Raw genomic sequence first — 17,016 nt, 5'->3', positions numbered from 1 at the left:
AGATAAGCGGTAGCGCCACGTTATACAGGGTGGCTGTATAATGTTTCATGAACTTGGCGTCGAGACGCTACCGCGTCTCTAGATACTGTCTACGTGAAAGTCCAGGTCGGCCTCTGGGCTTGTTGATGGCAATAGACTTCTCCAGAAAAAGAGGACCCAAAAACAAAACTCTCTAGACTCAAGACTCTCATTGCTCAAGACTAGAGTTTTACGTGATTTCCGAGTACTTGCCTCGATGAAATGTAATAATGGACAGGGCTTATCTTTCTATTCTCTTCCCTGGTCGGCTGTGTGAAGGTTCGTTAAAATAAGAAGCCCTACCAGTTGTCACTGATACTAATAATCAGTTATTAGGCGCCTGTTTGTCGTTTTACAAAACCATCACCTTCGTGTGGGTGCAAGTATGGCAGGTCCGTGAAAGTACTGTCTGAGTAGATTTGGAATAGTTTTTGGTGGGAGCGCCGATAGAGAAAAGTGTTAATGTATATGATGTCTAAAGTAGATATGATGATAGCAATAATTTTAGGGCATAAGTTTTGTCCCTCCGACAGAAAGTTAAACCAAATTCGGTAATTTTTAATGTAAGTAATTTTTAATTTTGCGCCTACTACGAAAAGATTATTTAACATAATTTAATATAAAGGAAATAGAAATTTAATATATTATTGAATATCATTTAATATAAATGAAATAGAAATTATTTCATACTTTTAGTGCAATTTTAATATTTTTTCGAAGTCGGTTATATGTTTTCTCCAAAAATTATTTTATCTCTCAAAATGTCGCTTATTTTGACTAAATCTCCCGTCATATTATTATCAAAGCATCCCCATAACATTACAGAACCATTCCCATGTTTAACTGTGGGCACTACACAATCGTCATTTAATTTTTCTGTAACTTTTCGACGAACAAAAACGCATCGCTTGGACCCAAACACTTCAAACTTGGATTCATCGGACCATAACACTTTTTCTCACTCTACCAGTGTCCAATTTTTATGATACTTAGCCCACTGAAGTCTCTTTTTTTTATTTTATTTCTTTGACAGTGGTTTCTTCACTGCAACACAGCCTTTACGACAGCTACCTTAAGATGCCTTTTTACTGTTGAAACTAAGATTGCTTCGTCTCTAGATTTATTTATTTCTGCAGCTATTTCGGAAGCTGTGTCTCTTCTATTTCTTCTACTTGTTATAATATGACGATCTTCTGCCTCAATTGTTTTTCTATGTCTTCCATATCATCTTCCAGAGGAACAAATTCCTATAGCACTGTACTTATTCATTCTGTAGCTCACACAAAATTTTGAAACTCCTACTTTTTCTGCAATATTCTTTATAGAATATCCTTCTTTTTATAACGTAATTATTTGTGAACGCATTTCTACACTTAATTCAATTCTTTTCATGGCCATTGTGCTCTCACAAGTATTTAAATTGAACTGATCTCGACAGAGCATCACAGTGATCGCTACGCTCTTATCTAAGGTTCCTTCGCTTGAAATCATGCTTATAAGTGTTTATGTTACTCTTGAAAAGACAACAGACCTCACTCAAGCGATGCAGTCATTGTAAACTGCTAGAAAAAAGCCTTACAAACTGTACGCACGCAACGGAATATAACGCAGTTTTCTACCTACCGATTAGAAGTTTCTTTTTTTTTCTTTTTTATTTAATGCAATTAGAACCTATCTATAGAGATTATTTTGCTACTTACACAATACATACATAATTATATAATACATAATAAATAATACGTAGTACACAAAACAGGATACATTGTCGGTGAAGATTAAATCTTTAGGTTGCAGTTTTTAAAATATAAACGCAAGAGGTTACAAACTGCTATAGATGGTTCTGAGAGAAGGATACTCGTCCTCATGGGGAGATGATATTTTAATTTCTGTAGCCCGGTTATTAATTTTTCTCTCTGATTGTCGTATGCAGCACATTGCCATAAAATATGGTCTATGTCTTGACGCTCATATCCCCACTGACATTGTGGATCACTTGTAAAGCCTATTCGCACAAGTGAGAATGCAAGGTTATAATGTCCTGATCTGCATTTGTTAATTGTTATAATTTCGCGCGGCAGATTTTTATTTGTATACCAGAGATTCGCTTGTCGGCGGAAATACTTTCTAAAATATTCTACGCCTTTATATAGACCTTTTTTTCACTGATAAAATCGTAGGTATTACTATAGCTGTTGTTTTGGCACATTCTCTTAGGTCTGTGTATGGGATTTTAATCGAATTTGTTGATATAGTATTCATTGCGATTTTTACTAATGCGTCTGCAATTTCGTTTCCCTTAATCCCTATATGCGCCGGTACCCAATAGAATTTTACTTGACTATTGTTTGAGGTTATTGTTGGGAATTGGTAAACTTCTTTTCTTATTCAAAACTATACGGATTAGTTTTTATGTCAATCTTAAGATTATTTAAGGAGAGCAGTGCACTTAGGGAGTTCGTGAATATTAGAACATTTCTATTTGGAATACTTAAAGCAATGTCTATGGCATCCCTCAACGCAATGCATTCGGCAGTAAAAATTGAAGAATTAGTATTTATGCTTCTTACTATATTTTTGCCTAGGTCACTGCAAATACACGCACTTCCTACACAGATCGAGTTCTTTATTTTGCTACCATCTGTGTAAATAGCGAAGGAATTTTCTTTGGAAAGCAGTTCATTAATTTTTTTATTGGGAGCACTAATTGCTTTTAGTGATTTACCGAATTCGATGTTAGTATGAATATTTTTAGTAATACCTTCGTAATCGTAAAGGTAAATATTGTAATCATTTTCAGAATAAATGTGGTTTCTCTCACTGCCTATGCTTTCGATACAACGAAATAATAGCCGATGGCTGAATTTACGTTTATTGTTCTTATTTTCTATCATTTTTTTAAAACAAGACACAGTATTAAAAACTAGGACACTTTTATTTGAATAGGTTTTGTTAAGGTAGATAATGCATAAACATTTTGAACATTCTAGTATTAATTGTAGTTTTAATTCTGGTAGGAGGATGTTGGTTGGTGTGCTAATTCTGTATCCAAGGGCTAATCTGATTGCCATGTATTGTATCTTTTCGAGCTTCTCAATTTGTTGTGACTGTGTCGGAAAATATACGAAACAGGCGTAATTCAAAATAGATCGCACAAAACTCTTGTATAGTATTATCAGTGTTTGAGGATCTGATCCCCGCCATGTACCTCTAATAAACTTAATTATATTCATGGCTCTGAAACATTTTTTTTCAATTTGATCTACTTGGTTTTTAAAAGTTATTTTGTAATCGAAGACTATGCCTAAAAATCGCACTGCATCGCATGACTTAATCATGATACTCTTAACTTTAATTTCTGTTTGCCCTGGTTGTATGTTACGTTTATTAAAATGGATATATTTGGTTTTCTGAGGTGACAGTTCTACTCCTAAGTTATATAAATTCTCATGGATTACAGTAATCGATTTTTCAAGTAGTCTTTTGCATGAATCAGTAGAATCAGTAGTATTGTCAGCGAATTGTGAGACTGTAACACTTTTCGATAATTTTGGATATATAAATATTATAAAGGAGTAAATTGAGGACACCTCCTTGAAGAACCCTTTTGTACACTTTCCTAGTCTCACTTCCCGTTACGTCAGTGTATATTAGTCTTTCAAAGGTTATAAATTTAATAAATTCAATAAAGTTAATGGGGCATCCAATAGATGCCATTCTTTGTAGTAGTATATTAATATTTAAATTGTCAAATGCATTGCTTACATCTAGGAATACGGCTAAGAGGTCTTTCTTATTGCTGAATGCTTCTTCCACATTTAAGGTCAGGTTAGTTAAATTGTCAATAGTCGATTGCCCTTTTCGAAAGCCTGTTTGACTTGTGGGAAGAATGTTGTTTCGTTCTAACCACCACTGTAATTTATTTTTTAACATAACTTCCATAACCTTACACAGGCATGACGACAAAGAGATCGGTCTAACGTTCTTGCCATCTGATTTTCTAATGAAATGTATGTATAATTTTTTCCAATCCACTGGATAATTATTTGTTGTACACATTTCATTGCAGATATCTAGTAGGATTAATTTATATTTGATTGGTAATCCTTTGAGAGTTTCATAATTGTTGGAGAATTGTCGAACGAAAAGGTGAGAGTGCCATCTGGAAAGTGTGAGCACATGTCGGTCGTGGGATTGGCGTGCGCAAGAAAAGGTACTGCGGGCAATAAAATCTGATTCATCTAACAGACCACTGACTTGCTTATTTTACGATTACCTAGTGAACCCTTTTAAGTTATTAACATTGTGGCGACCGTGCAGGACGGCGAGACTAGTGGTAATCAAAGAAAAAAAAAAAGTTGAGGAGAGTAAGTGCTGAAAGATGGAGGTCGTTAAGAGGACGAGAAGAATTAGTAGAATGAATTTTACGAAGGCGCATACTGCCTTCGTAACAACAATGGAGGATGGAGGGTCTACACAGGAAGAGAAAATAGTTGCGTTCCAATTCTTGGAAGCGAAGATGACGGAGTTGAACGAAGCACATGTGGCGTTTAATAACGCGTTACTTCACTCCGACCTAGACGACGGGGCAATCGCAAAGGAATTGGAAACGGATGACGCGTATAAGACAAATTTCTTGACGGCCAAATTGAAAACGACCGGCCTTCTAGGCGCAACAGAGCAGCACTACAGGACTCCTGCCGAGATCGAGAGAAAGACATTGAATTTTCCGAGGATTGAGCTCCCTAAATTCTACGGCAGTGTCAAGGAGTGGCTCACCTTTTGGAGCCAATTCAAGAAAATCCACGACGACCAGGCGATTGATAAAGGAGATAAGTTCCAATACCTTCTATAAGCTACAGTTGCGGGGTCAAGAACCAGCGAACTAGTGACTAGTTTTCCGCCTACGAAAGAAAATTATGAAAAGGCAGTTACAAGCCTGAAGAATCGTTTTGGTCGAGACGACATAGTAATAGAATATTATGTGCGTGAACTACTAGTGCTTGCGCTGCAAAGCGCCGTTAAAGGAAACAAAAGACCATCGCTCGCGAGCCTATATGATAAGTTAGAGTCCTATATTTGAGTGCTTGAGTCGCTAGGAGTCGCGACGGACAAGTGTACTGCGATGTTGTATCCACTGGTGGAGTCGTCTCTCCCGGAAGAGGTGTTACGAGCGTGGCAACGTAACGGACAGCGAGAAGCGGCAAACATGAAAGATGAAAGAGAGACCGAGAATTGGCTAACGAGGATTCTGAGGTTCCTGCATCTCGAAGTGGAAAATAAAGAGCGCATAGACATGGTTTTGCAGGGTTTTCAAATCTCACCGGAAGGAGAAGGATGCAGGAGACCGAAGAACAAGTCGGAGCCGACTAAGGAGCCGTTCAGGGAGTCAGCGAGCGCGAGCACGCTGCTTGCCTTGAAGGAAGAAAGACAGATAGTATGTATATTCTGTAAAGGTAGACACGAAAGTCAGGGGTGTGAAGTCGCGAGGAAAATGAGTTTTAAAGAAAGAAAAGACTGCGTACAAAAAGAGAACCCATGTTTTGCTTGTATAAATCGCGGTCATATCTCAAAAAAATAGCGCGTTTGAGTTAAGTGCGCGTGGTGTGACCGACGACATGTATTACTTTTCTGTCCGAACCTTGTCGAGAAGAAAAATAAGGCACCAGACAAGCATAACGAAGACGAGTCAAAATTAGAAAAATGTTTGGCGACAATTTGTGAGACGCCCGAAGTTTATTTACAAACGTTGCGCGTAAACCTCTATTCTAATTCGCGAGAAAAAACTGTAAGGGCAATTTTAGATACCGCTTCACAGCATTCGTATATTCGCGCGGACATTGCGAAAGAGATAGGTTATGTACCGCGCGGGGAGACCGAGGTGACGCACTCGCTCTTTGGCGGTGTCAGGCTAAGGACAGAGAAGGCCAACATTTTTTTGATTAGAATAAAAAGTCTGGACAAGTCCTACGCGTGCAATTTATCGGTGATGAGCAAAGACACGATTTGTGAAACGATTCCGTGCATTACCGAAGACGCGTGGGTAGATAAATTACGCGAGAAGAAAATTATTTTATCCGATATAGGCAGTCGGCAAAACTCGATACAGGTTCTTATAGGCGCGGACGTTGCTGGAAAACTATTTACTGGAGAAAAGTACGATATGGGTAACAGTCTCGTCGCGATGGAAACACTTCTCGGATAGACGGTAATGGGTCGATTAAACAAACAAACAAGAGAGAAACACGATACAGCTACGCTGATTACTACAATGTCTGTGCAGCAGGCGGACGTGTTAGATTTGTGACGTTTAGATATTCTAAGTATCAATGACCCAATATAAAAGCTAAGTGAAACGGCTAGAAATGAAAGCACGCGAGACTTTATAAGAAAGACAACGGTCGAGGAGAACAGTCGGCATATGGTTCGACTTCCATGGAACCAGGATCATTCGGTTTTGTCTGAAAATTGAGATATAGCAAAGCATAGGCTGACAACTACGATCGACAAATTAAACAAGCATAACCTTTTAGCAACAATTTTGCCAACAATTTAGCAACAAAGAAAAGAAACAGATTGTCAATAGTGGAACGCGGCGATTACAAGATTGCTGATGACAAATCTGATACCAAATATCGTAAAATTATTGTCGTTACACCAAGCTCAGCTTTCTCACTAATAATAGTATATTCATTTTTTTAATAACATATATTTGTTTATCAAATTTTAAACAATACATCAACATCTTAATATCTTTCAATAAAGTAATTTTAATAAAAACCGGTCCTTCATTTTATATATATCTATAATGTAGTAATATAGTATATTTCACCTAAAAGAGGCGCCGTCGAATGTTACCACATGTTTTATGAATTTTATCGTTAACAATTCTTCTTTTTGGAGTGTTGTTCTTGATAGCAGTACATAATATGTTTGTAAAAATCAAATATTTTTCGCTCGTGACCGAATGAACACATTCTTTTAACATGAATTACCAGTAATTGTCTTCTAAATTTTGATGTATTTCTTGCCAATTAGTCCGAAGGGATTTTAACTTAAACGATTTTTTATGAAATAAGGCTTTTTCTAAATTAATGTCTATAAATAACGGAAAATGATCAGAACCCTAAGTATCATCGTTAACTTGTACATTGATTTTATCTGCGACGTTGGAAGGAGAAAAAATTAAATTTAGGTTCGATTTACTATTGTTGTGAGGTTGAATGTGTGTACTTGATTTAGAATTATGAAGAAATAAGTTGGAATTATTGTAACTATAAAGAAGTCTTTCCCCATTAGTATCATTTTTTTCACTATTCCAGTTTTCGTGGTGAGCGTTAAAGTCGGCCATTACAATGATGTGCTCTTTTTTGTTGATGTTGTAAAATATTTCATTCCATTTAAATTGAGAAAGAGTTGTACCTAAGGTTCTGTAGCATGCAATGATGTCTAACGAAGGCCTAACGTTGGTAATTTTTATGTCAGCCAATTCAACGGAATCGTCAGGACTCTTGAGCTTGCTAAGTTCTACGAACGCTAGATTGTTGCGAATTAGAATTAGAATTCCTCCTCCTCTTGCATATTGGCAATCTTTTCTAAAAGTTTTAAAACCACTGTAGTGGAAGTTTTCGTCTTGACGTCTGCTTTCGGAGAGCCAGGATTCCACACATACAAATATGTCTATGTCACTGAGAATTTTTGGAAGTTCCGTTTTTCTTTTGATGATACTTCTTGGGTTCCAGAACATTAACTTTAAATCTTTGTTATGAAATGTGATCATTTTTATAGTATTTGTGTTTTATGCGCTTTCTATCTTTCTTTCTAGTTTTTTGACAATTCTGCTAAATTTGTTTTTCATAGATTTTTCGGAAAGGTATGGATATAACGTTCTCATCATTTTTGCCAAAGTTATGATGTCGCTTATGTATTCAGTTGCAATATCTGCCGCTAGAGGGTTTGCAATAGCTTTATTGAAGAAGCTTGAGAAGTTATTAAACGTTATAGGAAATTCATCACCGTGATTTTGCATCTTTTCCTTTATTGGGGCTAAGAATTTACCTAAGTTCTCCTTTGTTACTATAATTGAAGAGGTTTTCGGTTTTTTAAAGATCTTGAGTTTTGTATTATTGTCAGGTGTACTTTTTACCGTACTATTTTCAGGATTGTATAAAGAATCAATGTTAGTTTCTGAATCTGAAAATTCATCTGTTATGTTATCAGAAATATATTCTGATATAGCTGAAATGAGCCTTTTGGTTCCCGTCAAAAAACCCTTGTGGTAAGGGTTTGAAGTGCCTTCTGGTACAGAGGAAGTAAAATCTTGTATATTTTCCTTGGGTGATTGGTTGCTGGGTTGATACTCTTTCGTTTTGGAGTTAAATGAGGTTGTTATTGTCAGGTCTTGTTTGTTTTCTACACGAGAGGGAATATCTTGTGTTGACATGCTTTGGCCTACACGACAGTGTTTGGCTAAGTATCCTTCCTTTTTGCAGACGAAATATATAGGCGAGTCAGATGACAGAAAGATCCAGTAATTGGATTAGTCGTACTCTATTTGCAAGGAGTCCGGAACTTTTTTAAGATCGTCAGAATGGATATATATCTGTCTGCGGAAGCTCAAAATATGTGAGCAACCTAGATCGTTTATACCAGATTTTATGTATGATAGATTTGATTCGAGTTTGATATTATGATTTTTAAGAGATGTTTCTATAATATCGTGATTATTCTTTTTGCTCTTGAAATTAATGGTCTTGTGACGCCTCGCCTAGAAGTGTCACGAATAGCATGCAAATAATCGTATCGAAATATTACCGAATCGCCGACCGTGGGAATTGCGTTCCCACGCGGCTTAACCGTCAGATACAAAAACTGTCAACAGCCGTGGACACAAACACGGGTTGCCGGCGCCAGATAGCGTCGGTAAACAACAGCCTAACGGCAATCCCGGCACACCGATAAACACATACTATTTCGGAAACGCGGCCGAAATTAGTATATAAGGTGGCCTTCCGAATACCGAAAACCAGAAATCCCCGAGACAGCAAACCGAGTTCCTCGTAACCGTCTCTCTCCAATCGATCGAAGAGTTACTCCCTTCTCGTACGATTGTCTCCCGACCGAACCGACTGTGCAAAGAGTTTTCCTTCTTGCACAGATCGTCCCTCCGATCCGGTTGCACGACGAGTGCTCCCTTCTCGTACATCCGTCTTCCGACCGACTCGCCTGTGCGAAGAGTCACCCGCTCGCACAGCTCGTCCCACTGACCGATTGCACGACCGAGCGTTCCCGTTGCGTGCACTCGTTCCCCGTCGACGCTCCCCCACTTCTCGCGCGGCCACTGATCCCGCGTCAAACGGCGTGCCTCACGAAAGTCGCCACTGCGCACGATTGTAAACAAGTGTAAATAGATATATAGGATTAAGGAGTGTTAACCGTAGAGAATAAGTCACAAGACGACCCGTGCAAACGGGGACGAATAAATCTCATTTAAGAGTATATCGACGTGTTCATTTTCCATTACCCACTACCAAAGCGATCCCAGAGCCGGCACTCCTGGACACCACCGACTGGGCCGGCACGTCCACCGCTCCGCGGTGACGACGATCATCACATTCTTATTTTGATATCGTTGTTTCCCAGGGTTATTGATTTGTCGATTAATTCATTAGCTATTTCTTTGGTGGAGAGAAATAAACAGATTCTATTGTTAGAAATCCTTGAGACGAAGCGAATGTTAGTTGGATTTGTCAATTTACATATTTTTTTGACATAGTCTTTAACTGTGAATCCTTCTATGGAGTCCATAATTATAGCTTGATCTTTCTTAGGGTACTGAACATGTTTTCCCTGCTGTAGTCAGCAGGGAAATTTGCTAATGACACCACTTTGTTCAAGTCACTTAAACCAGTAAATGAATTGCAGAACTTTGTACTTTCTCAATAGAATAAATTCGGAAACCCGAATTATATGAAATCGTTAGTTACTCGAGGAACTGATCCGCGCTATTTGTATACGCAACTGTACCGGACGACGTTCCGAAGCGAACCCTAGAAGTTTATTTATTTAAGAAAATGAAATACCTAAATGGTTAATTTAGTACTATTACAATACATTGCATACAAATTCGTAATAGAATTTAGCAACAAATATTGTTAAATAATAATAAATTAATTTTTGGAAAGAAAAATATAACCGATTTCGAAAAACATTAAAACTGCACTAAAAAGTATGAAATAATTTCTAATTACTTTATATGAATACTCACCAGCTTTAGATATAATTGCTTAGAAGTATGACAAAATGCAGTAAAATGTATAAAATAATTTCTATTTAAACTGCATTATTACTCACCAGCTCTTGATGAATTTGGTTAAATTATTAAGTACAGCCTATTAAATACAATGCAACTTTTTCGAAGGCGACGAAAAATTAAAATTACCTACATTCAAAATGATCAAACTTGATTTAACTTTCTGTCGAAGGAACCAAAATTGAGCCTTTAATTATTGCATTGAGTAACCTCCTCCTTTTCGAAGTTGGTTAAAAATCACTGTTATCAAAATCATGGAGAGCTAACATTAAAATAATAACATATACATACAGAGCACTCATAAGAACAGTACTTGACTAGAGGGCACCAGTATGTCAGCAAGCAAAGAATTACTGAAAATCTTAGACCTTATCCAAATGACTCCACTTAGACTATCTCCAAATTCCAGTATTATTGCAGAAACAGGGGAAATACCATTGCAATATAGAAGGAAATAATTATCACTAGTGTTCGCAACAACAATATTCTTGAATCAGAATCTTTCTACAAGCCTTTCTCGAATTTTATGCAACCCTAATGATCCACAGTGTTAAACAAATATGTGTATTCAGACATTTACTAAAACCTTTTTTAATTTGACAGTCTACATACATAGAAAACTGGCAAATACAAATATCATAGATAACACAACAGCCTCGATCCACAATACCTCCATTGCAGATTGTGAAACCAAAAATCAATCTAAAATTAGCATCCTTAAATAAACAATTAACACTGCCAACAGTGTATCAGGCTAGATTTGCCAAAAGTGCACAAGAATATAACCAATATATGTATGTATCTGGACGACCCCATAATAAATGGAAAAACTGGATGTGCAGTTGTAATAAATAATCAAACAATCGCTTTTAAACTGCCTACAGTAATAACAATCTTCACATGTGAAGCCTATGCAATTTTACAGGCCATAAAATACACAAAAACAACAGTGAATAATCAGTTTGTAATATTTTCTAATTTAAAAGCTATACTATTGGCAATGGGAGACCTCAATAGACCAGCAAAAATAATTCAAGGTATACATGCTGAAGTAACAACCATATGTATTAAAAACAGTATTGAACCTGACATTATTTGGATACCATTACATATTAGAATACCTAGTAATGAAACAGTAGACAAAGCTGCAAAAAATTACTGCACCTCTGTCATACCATACACAGAATTACCGCACACACTGAATGAGATGAAAAACCTTATAAAAAAGATTGCCAAAGAAAAATGGAACCAGCAATGGATTGGTATGATTTAAACTAAACTGCATCATATAGGTAAATTAATGAAAGAAAATATTTTATTACCTATACCAGGAAAGCTACAAATTACATTATCAAGATGAACTACTGGTTACTTTGTGGTGCTTGTAAACCAATTGTGGTTGCTAATAATCTTGACGTTGATGCAACCTTAAATAAAACCATTTAACCATTTGAGTCCCAGGGGGTATTGAAAAATCACTGTCGAAGAATTCCAAACAACACAATCGCACTTTCTCTAAATAAGTACTGGATTTTCTCGACATAAAATCTGAACAGCGCAATCGCGCTGCTTGGGACTCAAATGGCTAAAAAAAGAAAAAGAAAAAAAAAAGAAGAATTGATTAAAACAATCCATGTCACTCCAAAAAGATTTTTCTTTTAAACAATCGATTCAGAATTGAACATGTCTGAACTAAACACCACTTCAGTCCGTAACGTCCGTAGTAACCGCCGTTAAACTTTCCGTTTGAACTGGTCCCTACAAACTGGCCATAGACTATCTGTTTATACTACACCGCCGTGCTGGCCATTCTAAAAGGTTATAACGATTTTGCTATCCTCTTGGACTATTTTTATGAGTCTGACTCGTGATGAAAATTTTAGGTCAAACTTGAAAATGACGAGTCAGGCTCGTTGTTAAGTTTAGTAAAACCATTCGGGCGCACAGGTTGGCACGGTTTTTTCCGAGTTTCAGCGTAGTACAAGGGGCTATTTTAAAACAAATATTTCTGGATTACAGATATTCGGCGCAGTATTTCCTTATTTTATACAAATTTGTATAACTTATACCGACACACAGTGGGTAAATCCGTCTATCTAGCTGCACAAAAATCTAAATCAAGAATTTACTCATATTTAGTATTTGTTATGCTTAATTTTTTATCAAATACAAATAACAAAAATGTTTTTATAACCTTGCATTAATTATTACACTTATAAATTATGTTTTAGTAATTTATAAATTCATTAATTACTGGTACAGTTAATGTTAAGTCCAAAAAATGAGTGATATTTTCAAGATGGTATAATCTGACTACACAATTTCTTTCTTAGAATTACAGGAAGTTGCTTTTCAACACAAACTACATAACTTTCTGTAAATTAATCTGTACAGCTCCATGCACAACTACATAAAAACCTATGTTAACGCTTCAGAAAAATATGTTTTGATTACTGTTGGACAAATCAGAAAATTGGGAAATCTGTGAGCTTATTGGCTTTTTCTGTTGTTTAAATTTATTGTTCTTTTTCTATTGTTAAAATTAACCAGTTTCCAACCAACAAAAACATGTTCAAAAAAAAATATTTATAAAAAAGCAATGTAATTAACTACAGTGGCACCAGAGCACTCATGAGCTATGTAGAGCATAATTAAATAAGTTTTCGTTCACAACCTTGATAGTAGTTTTCACGCCTTGAATATAAAAATCTCTACCTGTGTATCAAGTTGCATCAAAATTAGCGTATGACAATTAGGTGATATTCTTGTTAGACAAATGTATCCAATCGTGCAGGTATACATGTATGTACTTAACTACACAAATTAATTTCAAAACCAATAAGGCATTTTTCAGCAGCTAATTTCCAAATAGTTTGTTACATAATATTATAAGATACAAAACTAAACTTCATTTGTGGTAAAATATGGTGGAACATGTAACTTTTAAAATACTTTCATACAAATGTATCTATGAATCTATTAATTTTTGAAAGCATCCTACTCTTACAATATTTTGAATAGTTACACAATTAAGATTTTTAAATACCCTACAGTATTCATACTTTCAGGAATAGGCTCCACTAAGATATTCACTAGTACTGAAATTTCAATTTTGGATTTTTGTCCAGCCATATCGACAATTTTGTCCATTGTGCGACGTCTTGTGTGAATGCTTCAACTAATTTTTTTCAGTGCATTGTAATATAGAAAAAAAGACGTTCAAAAGGGAAGTGTTTAATAAAAGTTCAAAACCTAATTTTTTATAGGTATCGTTTAGACTCGCTTCTCCTTTTTTTATCTTTTATTCACATTTCACGCGCTACTTGCGGCTCTATCTGTTTGCAGTAGTGCGCGACGTAAATGGCATGTCAAGCAAAATAGACGTAACATTTAACGTACTAAATTAAAATACTTAGAAACAGATAGCTATCAAAACAAAACTCATTAAAGTTCCCTAATAGATTTAAATTACAACTTCCAGCTGGTCTCATTAAAAAAGTGATTTCCACACTCTGGTTTCCTTCTTGTAAGCTCTGAAATTTCATTTAAACGTGCCTGTAAGGCAAACCAATTTCTTAACAAGTGTAACAATCATGAGCCAAGGAAATATTTTAAACAGTCGAGCGTGCGATTCCGCTTCTAATAGCATTTGTACACTTAACTTAATATTTATGTATTATTTAGTTACGTATCTGTATTTACACGTCCGATTTAATATTCATTATCCAGATGCATGGTTTCTATTATCATCGTCATTGGCAGAAAAGCGAACATGTTTTGTGAGAAGAGAGTGGAGAAAATATAGTAATACAGCTACGTTTGTTCAACATTATATACATCCAGTTGCATTAATTCTTTCCATTTGTAAGAAAAAGTATACTAAGATCTATTCTCAAAAGAGAAGGGATCATTGAATGCAGTTTATATACATGCATATATCGTTTTTATACATACCGACAACCTACATGGAGTTTTGTTTCACATTGAAAACACCAAACATTCCAATGAAGAATGTCTACTGCTATGAAATGACAGTCACTATGTGGTTTTTTATAATGTTCTAAAGCATGTCCAGATTCCTCCTTTCCACAAGCTTGATATCCACATTGTAAACATATCAATGCAGCTGGACTTACTGTACAATCCTGAAATTATATGTATTTACAGATATTTATTGTTAGTAAATACCAATAGTACAGAGTTGAGATTTAGTTCACAGTATCAATACCTCTTCATTAATTTTCAGTGAATTACTTCTGCTTTTTTTGCAAGTTGAACATTCTATATCAATTCCCATTTTATTGATATATTTTTTAATTTTATTGAAATTCACTGCTTTTGTAATATGTGGACAAGTACTACCTATAAAAGAAAATCAACATTACATTTATCATTATAAATACAGATATTTTTGTAGTTTACATAATTATGTATGAAGACTAAGTTGAAACTTGTTTTACTTAGTTATTTGGATCTTATAAACCATTACATAACCATACTTATAATTCATTAGATAAATGCAAGCATAAACTAATGAAATATTTTATATAAAGAATTACTTGTAAATATATATTTTTGACCAATGTTATAGATTTTCATTAATTTCTAATATTCCTAACAATTTCTGGTTTTATGTTGAGTCAAGTCTGTCATAAGATAAGATTTTATATCTGCAACTTAATCCATTTATATTTCTTGTTTCTACATTTTTATGTAATACAATAGAAATTGAATAATACATATTAAATTACAGATGTAAATAGCTAACAATAAATTTAAGTGATAAAACACCATTTATTTAAATAACGAAACTTGAAAAGATTTCCATTCAAATTGGAAAATAGGTAGGGTAAAAGTATGTCAATTATGAAACTAAATATTATTCCATATATCTAGTCTGTTCTTACTTTATTTTTTTATAAGGATGTTTGGTTTCAATTTTTATAACTCGTTACTTGTTATATTAAAACTTTGATTTCCAGGTGATCTCACATTTTTTTCTTTTAATAGTGTTACATGGGAAAAAAACTCTTATAACTTTTTCAATAAGTAATATTTTGTTCAAAGAAATTTTGGGACTAGGGAAATATTAGTTTTTTATATCACAATTTATACTTTTTAATATGCAATTATTAGTGGTTCTCAATTTTTTATTAGATAATTAGAAAATGAAAATTTGATATCTATCGGTTAGTGATATACTATGAAAGTTAGCCCTCTTTTTTTACTATATGTACGAAAGCAATTATCAAAATGCAGGGGAACTTTCCAATATTCTCGAACTCAAGCATCGAAAATGTACTTTACCACTCTAGTATATACATAGTTCCACTATCAATTCTGATGAAATACAACAAGAAATTATGAATGTATGCAATTCTTCTAATCCAAAAAAACATCACTCTATATTTGTGTAAACAATATGCTATTAACTTAATGATTTGAATGCTGTTGTGATATTCCCTTTGGATCTATTACCTAAAGATGTTCCATATGTATTGTTCATATTATCAAAAACACTTCAAATTTAACATGTATAACCACACTTATGCATCACTACAAATATAAAAATTAAAATTCGTGATATAATTCATATTTGTTTAAATATCGAACCTTTTACTTTATAGAGTATTTGTGTATTTTTGTAATTTACTATATATTATAAATATAAAATCAAGATGTAACTTACTTTCAACTATAAACAGTATATTAATCCTTTAAATAATATAATTAATATTGAGATACAAATTTCATATCATATCAAATTTTGCTATTCATTACACTAATTTATATTTTAATTGTGATACAATTGGGTTTATTATTCAATATACTAATACACAATTTTTGAATTTTTTACTAAAAATAATTATCTTCAAGATGAATTTATTAAAAACACATCATTCTTAACTAAAAGAAGAATAAACAAGATGTTGAGATGCTTCATAAAGAAATGAATTCTAACCTGTAGTATTAGATTCATCGCAGGAATCAGTAGACCCATCAATCAGCTCTCCCTTCGCATCTGTTTGTCGACTACGCTTTTTATTCATTTTTCGTTGCTATCAAATTGTATCAAACCTAATTGTTACAAATCTTTTGTTTCCCTTATTCAAAAACAAGAATTCAGTAAACAAAAAAAGTAGATTTCATCATATATATGAAGTATTCCAAAAAAATGTTCAAGCTAACTGTATTAACCTACCAATCTTCAATGAATAATATTGTATCTTGTCATATTTTTAATTTGATACATTTGAATGAATTTTTAGTTGTTACAAAATTCTACAATAATCATTTAAAATAATATACGAAAAATACGAAATTAAACAACTGCTACCACAATTCTTATTCCTAGCAGAATTAATGCTCGTAAGCTATGGACAGAGTGTGGACACTAAATGTATAATTTTGTTAAAATAATCAGCACCCTCTGTTGGAGCGTAGGACAACTGAGTAGGCAAGAGGCAATTTTAAATCCAGAAAAATGTATATTTTCTAATCACTTTCATGACATTTAAAAAAATAAGTATATTTTCTATAAAACAATCAGTTTCACATTTATTATAGTTATATAAAAATGACATATTAATAATTGTTTGAATTACTATATGTATTCCTTTATTGTACATATTGTACATCGCGTAGAACTAATTTCTTTATATATACTTTGTATATTATTTATATATACT

The 17,016-nt window shown here is 34.2% G+C and overlaps 1 protein-coding gene across 11 annotated transcripts in view; it reads right to left on the bottom strand.

The window, feature by feature from the left end:
* The window catches only part of LOC128889201 (ubiquitin carboxyl-terminal hydrolase 45), a 188,262-nt gene extending 171,541 nt beyond the window's left edge, over nucleotides 1-16,721 (bottom strand). For 6 of the 11 annotated variants that reach the window (XM_054146623.1, XM_054146628.1, XM_054146632.1 and 3 more), the window contains exons 1-4: nucleotides 16,530-16,720; nucleotides 16,290-16,431; nucleotides 14,556-14,689; nucleotides 14,282-14,472 (exon numbers count right to left, since the gene is read on the bottom strand). In XM_054146623.1, coding sequence (XP_054002598.1) covers nucleotides 14,282-14,472; nucleotides 14,556-14,689; nucleotides 16,290-16,377 — 413 coding nt within the window. In that variant the 5' untranslated portion in view covers nucleotides 16,378-16,431; nucleotides 16,530-16,720. Of the gene's footprint in view, nucleotides 1-9,034; nucleotides 9,258-14,281; nucleotides 14,473-14,555; nucleotides 14,690-16,289; nucleotides 16,432-16,529 lie in introns of those variants that run through there. The other 5 variants (XM_054146633.1, XM_054146624.1, XM_054146625.1 and 2 more) reach the window with 5 other exon arrangements.
* Between the last annotated feature and the right edge of the window lie 295 nt (nucleotides 16,722-17,016).

Source organism: Hylaeus anthracinus, unplaced genomic scaffold (assembly GCF_026225885.1).
Source record: "Hylaeus anthracinus isolate JK02 unplaced genomic scaffold, UHH_iyHylAnth1.0_haploid 11997, whole genome shotgun sequence".
Taxonomy (NCBI): Eukaryota; Metazoa; Arthropoda; class Insecta; order Hymenoptera; family Colletidae; genus Hylaeus; species Hylaeus anthracinus.
This window is presented reverse-complemented; position numbering and strand designations above follow the sequence as displayed.